The sequence below is a fragment of the Periplaneta americana genome, chromosome 2, assembly GCF_040183065.1.
Source record: "Periplaneta americana isolate PAMFEO1 chromosome 2, P.americana_PAMFEO1_priV1, whole genome shotgun sequence".
NCBI classification, from domain to species: Eukaryota; Metazoa; Arthropoda; class Insecta; order Blattodea; family Blattidae; genus Periplaneta; species Periplaneta americana.
The window spans coordinates 147,205,359-147,216,619 of NC_091118.1; the positions used below are offsets into that span (position 1 = coordinate 147,205,359).

The 11,261-nt window shown below is 33.6% G+C and overlaps 1 protein-coding gene across 1 annotated transcript; it reads right to left on the minus strand.

Annotated features, from left to right (window-relative positions):
• Positions 1-482: 482 nt before the first annotated feature.
• Positions 483-10,873, minus strand: LOC138695308 (hemolymph lipopolysaccharide-binding protein-like). The gene is made up of 5 exons (XM_069819737.1): positions 10,833-10,873; positions 10,469-10,632; positions 6,211-6,328; positions 3,832-4,092; positions 483-726 (listed from the first exon to the last, which is right to left on the minus strand). Exons 2-5 carry the CDS (start codon positions 10,628-10,630, stop codon positions 578-580), a joined length of 690 nt encoding a protein of 229 aa, XP_069675838.1. The 5' UTR covers positions 10,631-10,632; positions 10,833-10,873; the 3' UTR covers positions 483-577.
• Between the last annotated feature and the right edge of the window lie 388 nt (positions 10,874-11,261).

The following is an 11,261-nucleotide window of genomic DNA, read 5'->3' on the forward strand; positions in this document are numbered from 1 at the left end:
CCTATGAAGCACGAGAGCAACAACGCTGTCGCAAAATTAGCCTATACAACTGGCTTCATATGAGTAAATGACGAAGTCAAAATACCAACATTAAGAAAAAAATAGGGGTGTGGTTTGTCGGGAACACATCTGCCTTAAATCGACAGATCTAGACGAGATCTTTTGTTTGGCACCAAAATAAGCGTGCTAGCACTTCGGAATCGCTGATATATTGCACTGAAATAGTCTGGTCTAATTGAATCGGTGATTTGTAAAACCACATGTTTAAATGTTAAATTAAAAATATCTTCGATTATTTTTCAGAAAAAAAAAACTTGAAATTTCGAGTGCGGTTATTCTTACTACACACGATGGGTCATGAGTACATGAGTAAATACTGTCTTTGTGAGCCTGGCTATACGTTTATAGAAACTGTGATCTAGATATGCTTTAATAACTATTTACAAATTAATTTAAAATTGTAATAAAAATAGTCTTATAACCACATTTTACGTACTTTATTGGAGTAAATATAGGAGTTTATAATCTGCTGTGATATTATTTTAAATTAGTTACAAGTGTGAAAGGAATCTCATAACTATTTCTTGCAGAAGAAACTAAATCTATTTGCACAATAGGAATCGATGTAGTAACCATCCCGATTCAAGGCTCCACAGTTGGCAGTATTTCCCGTATTGGGTTTATCTGGAACCCACTTCGTATATCCTGTTGTATTGAGTGACTCTCCTGGAAAAGATAAAAATCAATCAGAATTATTAATAAACTAGCCGTACCCGTGCGCTCCGCTGCACCCGTTAGAAATAAATATAAAGTAATTACATAATTAAAATAGGACATTTGATCCAGGGAACATTCGTGTTTGATATAAGGATAAATCGTTTATTATGTTACTTAATTTAAATTGTATTTGCATAATTAAAATGCGATCATTTTGATCCAGAGATCACTCATTTGGTCATAAAAATTATTTTAGGAAATACAGGAAACGAATGTACAGAATAGCCTATCAAGTTTTCTGTGCATAAGAAGCTATTTTAATCTTACCTGTCCTCGATTCACTCAGAAGTTACTGTAATAACATTATAGCATTATGTCCATCTAGAGAAACTACACTTTCCAATGGTGAATTAATAATTAATTATACAAATCGGTTAATTTAGCTTCTGATATTACTTCATACAAACACAGAAACGTTATCTGTAGGCTATCTTTCATAGCTTTCGATTGTTGCTGTCCAAGGCCCCTTATAGACGAAGTCATTTGTTTTTTAATTCATTACACGGCCTTAGATGGCAGTTATTTTAATTTTAAAACTCATTTATCTCATTAAATATCAGTCCTATCAAAATTTTTTAAGGAATAAAAGTTATCGGAAATTATTTTTAAAGAAACGTTTGTTATGTAACATTTTTCACAAAAATCAATAATAAGCGAGATATTTCGATTTATTTAATTCAGGCCCCCTTATAACCCCCCTTTTAAATAATGTATTTTGAATGCCATATAGCCTAAAATCTAAGTTACAACGAACTTAATTTATATTCCAATTTTCATCGAAATCCGTTCAGCCATTATCGCGTGAAAAGGTAACAAACATACAGACAGACAGACAGACAGACAGATATACAAACAAAAATTTCAAAAAAGCGATTTTCGGTTTCAGGGTGGTTAATTGTATATGTTAGGACCAATTATTTTTGGAAAATCGAAAATTACCAGAAAAATTTCGGCTCCAGATGTATTATTAGTATAGATAGCATATGTATCCGTCTGGAAATATTCCTGATCACGAAAATAATAGAAAAAAATATCAATCTTATTATAGATATTAATTTTTGAAAATACAAAACAAAATGTTAGACACAGTTATCTGTTCATATTAAAATAATAAAAATACTGGACGTTTAATACTTCGTTTCTAGCTTCTTTGCACTTAAGATTATGAAATCTTCTTGACTTCTACTCATTCGTGTGGTGAAAAATTCAGTTTAGCGCCCGTGGGATATGATTGGTGATTTTAATGGTCAGTGAAAGAAGAATTTGACGAGTGAGAAAATGTCGACAAATTTCATTCACATCGTGGAATAGCTTTTCTTTCAGATTTACAAATTTGACTTTTCAAGAATGTTGAATCGGAGTCGTGAACTATAGTTCTAATGGTGACCTGGATATCGCATCTCCAAAAATATGAACTTAAGTTATCTTGTGATCATCTTGTTTGTATTTTAAAATATGTGGACAAGTAAATATATATATAAACAATGAAGAGAACATTTAAAAAATACGTAATTGCCCAAAAATATATTTCAGACAATAGGGAGATAAATATTAAGGGATGATGACTCAGAGCGTCACATATTGACCAATTAAACCTCTGCAGGGCGAGATCACTGTGAATATTCAATCCTAAATAATAATAATAATAATAATAATAATAATAATAATAATAATAATAATAATATTCAATCCTAGGTTTCAAAATAGTAAAACGATAGCTACTGTATATTAAATAATCATGAAAATAATGAACTTATGTAGGCCTACCAATTAGCAAGAAAGAATAAATAGTAGCTCACGTTTTCCCATATCAATAGAAATCTCTACCTATAAAATACATACAGAATGACTCACGAAGAACAGCCGTCTCGAGTAAAAAAAATATCATAAGAATACGGTCATGTTTCGAACGTTACGGAATTATGTTCTCAAAAAATAGTTACTCTTCCTTTAACATAAACCATGTTTAGATTTACAGTCGAAAATTGTATAGTTTATATCAGAGATGTAAAAATGTAACTCGCAGAGTGATTTCCTCTCATTACCCCCTCCTACCGATTTAGATGAAATTGAGGGAGAATCGCGTGGCATTGACATCAATAACCCCTCTCTCAGCGTCACATCCGTGCAGTGGAGGGGCGTAATATGTCACGCACGATTTCTCCTCATTTACATCCCTGGTTTATATTTACAGATAGGTCTAGGCTTAGTGGTCTTAAAGTCGAACTACATGATTCAGTAGATTTTCGAAAGTAGTCTACATTATTTTTGCTTCAATAGACTTCTACGCCCGCATGTGAATCGCGCGCGTTGCTCGGGCAAATTTCTACTAACTACTCTTCCGTACGTTCTAAAATTTCAGAAATGCGTTGTCTTAGCTTTTCCATGGCCAATACCTGAACGGATCCTAGATCTTAGGCTTACAATGTTCCACTATGTGCTCTATAATATGTGCAATAATTGTCCAAGTCCAAAAGGTGACATTCGTAAATTTGATGTTGACACGTGGGACGTCAGGAAGAAATAGTCACATGAAAATTTGGGTAATGTATGAGAGGAGCGATGTTCATCGCGATCAAAAAATGGGCTGCTATACAATATGTAGACTACCAGCTTCAACGGTTGGGGGAATCAATCAATGCTGCAGTCTTTTGCAGTAACTCATAGAAAACAACTTACAAGATACATCTTTAGAGAATTACAAGCTTTTTCTCATTGTTACTATAATAATTTGATTTTTTCCAATAGTAGTCTTCATATTGATAGGGACCGATGGCGAGCTTATGTGAGGGCGGCAATGAACTTCCGGGTTTCTTAAAAGCCATTTGTAAGTAGTCTTCATATTGATTACTTAAATTTAGTGTCAGACTTTTTCAAAATGAGTTTCATTTCAAGTATTTTGAAACTATTTGTCTTAAATTATTGGTAAAAAAGGAACGTAAGAAAAGGACAACATTTAAACCGTAGTTTTCATATATCATTGTGAACGCCCAATTTAATAACTCACGAGCCGCCACTAATTGTAATAAAATATATATTTCTAATATAATTTACCAGTTATTGTGACGAAAGTGGCTTCCTTGTCAAAGTCATTTATTCCAGCATGGAGGAAAGTCCCACCAACGCCACTGTCGTTCCATTTCTTTTTAAGAACAGCAAACTCGTTGTCTGAATTCAGAACAAGAAGGTGTGCTCCCTCTTTGACACACGTCTGCTCGGCGTTGTACCATGTATCCAAGTCTTTATGAAATTTGTAGAGTCCTAAACCAGGCAGCAGTTCATATCCTTCACCAGGCTGTGGTCGTGTCGGTGGAGCTACAAGAGAAATCAAGTTACTTCATAAAACCAACTTAATCATGATGTTCCAATTCTGTGGTTCAGTGCAAGAACCCTGTAACTATAATAAAAGTTAGATAATATTATTAATACGGATCTGAACATGTTATTTATTATACCTCTTGTGACTATTGTGCAGGTCTAAGTATCCATGTTTATTTTTCTTGTTACTTTGTGTTGACGTTCTCCTATGACGTGTATAAAATGTTTAATATTGTCGGAAATAAAGTGGGCAACCTTATTTAATACCTAGATTGTCTGTTGTTCTATTTATCCCATGTGTTTTTATAAACATTTTGTTGTCTTCACTAAACGTTTTTTTTTAATTTTACGACCCTTTACCAACTATTACGGTTATCTAGTATCTGAGTAAGGTGAAGGTGATAATGCCAGCGAAATGAGTCCAGAATCCAGTGCCAAAAGTTATTCAGCAATTGTTCTTAATGGGTTGTGGGAAAACTCCGGAAAAAACCTCAACCAGGTAACATGTCTCAACCGGGATTTGAACCCAGGCTCGGTCTTTTCACGGTAGACATGCTGACCGTCAACGGTGGACTCACTGACTGACTTGGGTATCATTTATCAGGCATCATATCCCAAAGTTTGTTGTGTATTACCCTATCAAAAGCTTTCTCGTAATCTAAAAACATTACATAGGTCTTTGTTGGGACATTATATTCTATTCTTTTCTAAATTATTTGTTGAACCATATATATGAGACATAACTATAGCCTATATACTAATCACTGCTGAAAATTTTGGACAAGAACCCTGCATTTGTAGTTGAGAAAACTGTTTATATTGCATGTATCGATAATGTGAAACAAATTATACATTTATTTGGTGCCTTAAGACTATACTTAAGGGGAGATATAGGTCCAAAGTGATCAAGAATCATATTTTCTAAAAACTATTCTAAAAATATTACATGGTGTTGGGAATATCTCCACAAAATTTTACAGCCCAAATGTTACCTTAAATGGGTTTTAAAATTTAAAGAGCCATGTATTGTTAAGTGCCAAGCCCCTTCTCTGTGTACATGTTACCTCCTTCTTTGATTGTAAAAATGATTTTTGTTTAGGATTTAGAATAATTAATTTATCAATTCTTTCGTGTGCTATGAACAGTGCCTGTTGTTGTTGTTCTTGTGGGTCACAAGAAACAAAAAAAGATTAATCATGTGGCATATTCCAACTTGTTATCCGTAGTACTCAATTTTCATTAAAGAAAGAACATTTTCTCAGAAAATATTTGAGATAAATTAATTAAATTTTGCACACTCCTTTATTACTGCATAATGTAAATTTCCCAGCAGAAAATTTTTTTTGTGTGAATATTTAAAGAGCATTACGTTGGCAAAGCAAAGATATATATATATATATATATATATATATATATGTATATATAATTATTCATTATATGAGGTCTCACCATCCTTACTGAATATTAACACGACTACTATGAAGTAGTCAATGTGTATTATCACCATTAAATCGAGAAAAATTCGTTCCGGCAACGGGAATCGAACCACGAATCGTGTCTCGGCATAGCTCAGTTGGAAAGAGCCCTCAGCGCGCAGATCTGAGAGGTCCCGGGTTCGATTCCCGGTGCCGGAACGAGTTTTTCTGGATTTAATTGTGACAATTATATATATTTTTTAATGCAATTACATTTTTCGAAATCTATTTTGAAAAAAAAATTAAAATTTTAAATTTCTGTCGACAGGGATTTGTTACATATGATGTAGAGCAATTGTGTACAAAATTTCATAATCATATCTTTAATAGATCATGAGAAAATATTCCTTACATATTGCGATATCAGGTTAGGTTAGGTGAGTTTGTAATTAGACTTCCTGTAGTTAAATATCACAATACAATTTGTCATTGTAAATATCTGTACCAAATTTCAGATGAATAGCTCACAAATTGTGGGATCAGTGATTAATTACATATAACAGTGTACTCATATTTTGGACTACGTCTTCCCTGAAGCGAAACAGACTTGACAGATTCGTTAAAATTTACAGTTCAACTATATGGATGTAGTTTATAACAAAAGTGTCGAAAAATGAGTATTCTGTATTTTCACACTTACATCTTACTGTAGTCTCTATGTGTACCAATTCAGACCCGCCACAGTCCACTGTGGAATGCTCCACGTCCACTTCATAAGGACCAGCGATATTCTCGCTTCCCTCATGATCCAGTTTCATCTAAAATTATTAGTAACAAATAAATTATCAAATGCTGTATTCCGGCAACATCGAACATACGCACAACGTCCTCTCGAGAAAAATAGCCTATATGGACAACAATAATTCTCACATACAAACAGAATCCTAACCTTGGAATGTGATATTGTTTACAATAAAATTCTTGTTCTTGTAAGGCATTTTCCTCGGCAAGTTATTTTCCTCGTCTCCTGTGTTTGTAGGTTACACAACAATTTTTATATTTGAGATATATCACAAATAAAGAGATAGCGAACAACTCAAGTTATTGTAACATCAGTCATGACGCGTCCGTGGCTCTAGAGCTGGTCTTCGATTCCAGCCTAGGTCGTGATGGAATTTGTAGTGGACAAAGCAGACTTTTCAAAGGAGAATACTCGGGACACTCCTGTTTCTCTCTGTCATTTCACAAACATTTTCCAACTCTCCTTATTTCATCTGTCATCTATAGTATTTAAAAAGTTGGCTGGTGAAGTGTAGCGGGTATACTACTGTTTTCGATTCTGATATAGGAAGGGCTTGCGGCTCCTGGCTCTGGAGCTTATCAGGTATTCGTTTGACAATGGAACCTGATGTCCCACACCTCAGTATCGCATTTAAAAATGCCATCAAGCCACCTGTCGGACAATAATCGTTTTATATGTATGTATTTATTCACACTGCAATGGGTATATACCCGGTGGCAGTGGTAACTAATTACACTCAATAATGACAATAATAAACTTATTAATTAAAATACAATTAATAATAATACTAATATTTAATACTAATAATAATAATAATAATAATAATAATAACAACAACAACAGGGAATATCCTAAATGAAATGAAACGTTCACTTAAAATAACATTTGAAATAAATCTAATTTGTATCTTAAAACTAAGATCGAACTAAAACCCACGAGTATGATATGTTCATATCTGCACAAGTACCTTTCAACATTACACTCATTTCGCTGTCAACTCACTCACTGCACTGGGACTACGACACATTTCACTAATTCTATCCTGATTTCACTAACACTTCAAAAACATTTCACTGTTCAAATACTTTGCACTGCCACTATAAACTATAAAGCTTCACTGACAGGAACACGTTTCAATTACACTACACACTTCACTGACACAACATAATTCTTCACTGATACAACACTTCAATAACAACATATCATTTACATCCTTTAAATACTGTATATAATTACCGTCTATTAGTAAAGTCCTTAAGCCTATTTTAAATACATTTTTGGTTGTTGGTAAAGCCTTTAGTAAGTCTGCAGGTAAAGCATTCCAGTCCCTGATAGTACGATTGAGAAAAGAAAACTTTCCAGTTTCCGTCCTCTGCCTTCTTTCCTTCAATTTATATGAGTGGTCGTTCCTTGAAGAGTAATTCGGCGGCTGCAACCTATTTTTTATTTCTCTCGAGGCAGTCTCATCTCTGTATGTTTTGAACAGTGCACATAATATGGAGCACAATGAGCCAAAGTAAGTCTATGTGCAAGGGTATGTCCCGGGTCACTCTGTCGAAAAGACAAGATCAGACATGCGCGACGCAAAAAGAAAAAATAAAAATAAAGGTAAAGTTACAAAGAATACTCATTACTATACGAAGTAAAACTCCGGTAAATAATAAAAATAAACATAAAGGATGGTTAACGGGAACATAAATGCAATTCCTAAGATGTTTTAAAGACATATCTAGAAGAAGTAAATTTCCTAACAGGATATGAGAAACGACATGAAAGTTAATGAGATACGAATAGTCCAATGGAAAGATAGAGAAGCCAGCACAGAGCAATGGGATAATCATCTGACTTTGATGATAAATTAATAGCAAAACGAATAAATAATCTATATATTCTCTTAAATTTCCTGTCTCATTTAAGTTGACATCAAATTGAAGAATTTCTTTGGCTCAGGCATACAGAATTGGGCAACAATTGTGGCAGACGTCTCAAGTCGAAATACGTCACTTATCCCTTCCTAACCCGACGCGTTATTGACATGGTTGGTAGAGGGGATTTGTATTCAGTGTCTACTGCTACATGGTTTCTGACGAGTCACGGAGAAGTAATTCAACGCCAATGGACTGTGAAAAGAGAACCAAAGCTCTCCCCATGTTTCCACCCCTCCTTCTCTCTCCCTGTTCTCCAGCCCTGCCTTTGGCTAGTTATTATTATTTTGTTTTTTTTTTTTTTTTCGTATTTTCACAATAGAAGACGTTGGTAATGGTATTAATTTCATGTTTTTCTCTTCTTTTCCTCCTTATCCATATGAATCACATTCTGTGAGGGGTTATAGCAATTGTCTTAGTTTTTTTCTAAATGTGCTATGATATGATAAAGAAATTTACTTACAACTTACTTATAAATGACTTTTAAGGAATCTGGAGTTTCATTGCTAACCTCACATAAGCTCATCATCGGTCCCAATCCTTAGCAAGAGTACATGTTCCCACCATCATCTTTGTCAAAATCTGGTCATTCAAACGTAAACAGAGCCATTTACAAGAAAGAATTGGACAGTTAAACAAAACTCGTAAGATCTATAATCTGAAGATATACACAATCAAAACCAAAGTTGTGAGTATAAAACGGAAATAAATAATAATAATAGTAGAAGTAATAGTAGTAGTAGTAGTAGTAGTTGTAATTTAATAATGATAATAACTATTTTCGTAATACACAATACAATGTAAAATAATTGAATATAAAACAACATACTGTACATTGCATTACAGACCAAATAAGCATAGGTGTTTAAGTACTCATAATAAGTCGCATCTTGTACAGAATGGAAGTGAAGTAGCCTTGCAGATTTTCAGAGCGAATAGCTCATGTTGTATGTAACAGAAAACTATAATATCATATTAGTGGAAAGTTAATAGTTTTTTTAAGAAGAAAAAATTTCTCAAATGTTTAATAATCTCTTATTCGGCAACTTGTGAGTAGGATCGTGATTTTTGTCCACTTCGATAGAAAAACTAATAAAGAATAATTTATCCCTCTGACGTATTTCAATAATGTGGACGGTTTTCGTGTAAATTTAATTTTTAAAAATCTCTAATTTCAAACCACTTTACGATGCGAGTTGTTCGCAACACAGCGCTAGAGAACAGCTAATCTAGCGAGACACACCGAGTTCGTTGACCTCTTACATCTGTATCACGAGAACAGTGTGTTAGCGACGATGTTACTGGACTGCTGAAACTTCAAACTCAATTTTCTAATTAACCGTGCATTTAATCACAAAACGTAATAAGTACCCTATCGTCCCTTTCAATCTGCTAGGTTATTTCACTTCCACCCTGTGTACAAGTGAACAAAGACCTAGAAAGTGATTTCAAAAGTACACTTTAATAAAATATAGTACATTAGAATGTCTGGAGAAACACATGAGAAAAGAAATAAAGCCAAGCCTACAGAATATTTTATCCAACTTCGCATTACTTGACGTTAATTACATAAATAGATATAAAAGAGAATCGAAGCATGTGAGATAACTGTGTCTTTAATTTGGATTATATTAAGGAACACAATTAAAAATTATGGTATAAGAAAAGAATAATGTAAGTACAAGTAGGCCTAACTATACAGAAATTTACCAGGTGAATTACAAAATTACGTTGAATGGATGTTACCTTAACGTTTTATGATAAAACGAATATTTACGCACCAAAAGGAAGACGGGATACAGTACTTTCCAGAAAAGGAAAGAGACGGCAATTTATGTCATTATCATTTGATCCCAGGAAGTGAAAAGTCCATTCTTTTAAAAGAGCGGGAAAAAAGGAAGATAGACAACAGACAGGAAGAAATATAGAAAAGAACGAAGAGAGAAAGGAAGAAAGAAGAAGAGAAAGAAAGAAAGAAAGAAAGAAAGAAAGAAAAGGGAGTAGGTAGAATGGAGAAAGAACGAAGTGCTGGTACAGATATAATAATATTTGCGTACAATTTTATTTTTTTATTTATTTTTTTGCAACGAAAAACATAACTACGTTTCACGACAGAATCGTATTTTTTTAAAGAAGGTCACTATATTCCATATAATATTAAAGAAAATTATAATTGTTATTCCACTTATTTGAATTTCTTGATTTGTGAAAGAAAATGATATTATACTAACCGTAGACATCCAGTGCCCTGTGGCATTACGTTCACTCACAATGGTGTATTTGAGTGGCGTAGAAGGAAGTGACGTGCATTGCACTGCCGCCGACACGCCGAAGAACCACCAAAACAATCCCACGAGCGATAGAATATATGGAAATACCTCCAGTCTCTTCATTTCTGAAAATAAATAATTAATTACAGCTATGAAAGACTCGACTTCTGATGTTTCTATTATTACTATTATTATTATTATTATTATTATTATTATTATTATTACTATTATTATAAAAATGATGGTGGTGGTAGTAGTGATGAAACAGAAACGCATATAGCTATTTCAATATGACGTCACATAATTTAGCAAACAGAGTGCTTACCTTTACAAGTACTGCAGCTGGGCTGAGAGAAGATCTGTGTGTCTTTGAACTCTGAATGAGACAGGATGGAATTCTTGATCCTTATATAGTAGTCGTTTGACTGGATTACAGCTCATCCTATAAGCACTGACGTCATAGTCATATACAGTAGGATTAAGGATATACTTATGCTCCGGAAATTTGCAATTCAATCACATTCTTATTTTAATTATTTTCAGATATACATAATTAATCCAGAAGACAGGTGCTACGCTACAGTAATGAAAATATAAACCATACTTTTCACATTCTTTGTCTCTCTGTTCCCTACTCAATCACTGTTCAGTCTTTCCTCTCAAATTTCACTAATAGAAGCGAATAACGCGCACAATATAAACCTCTAGGCTTACAGGTTCACAACTAGCATAGCTGATCAAATTTATTACGAGA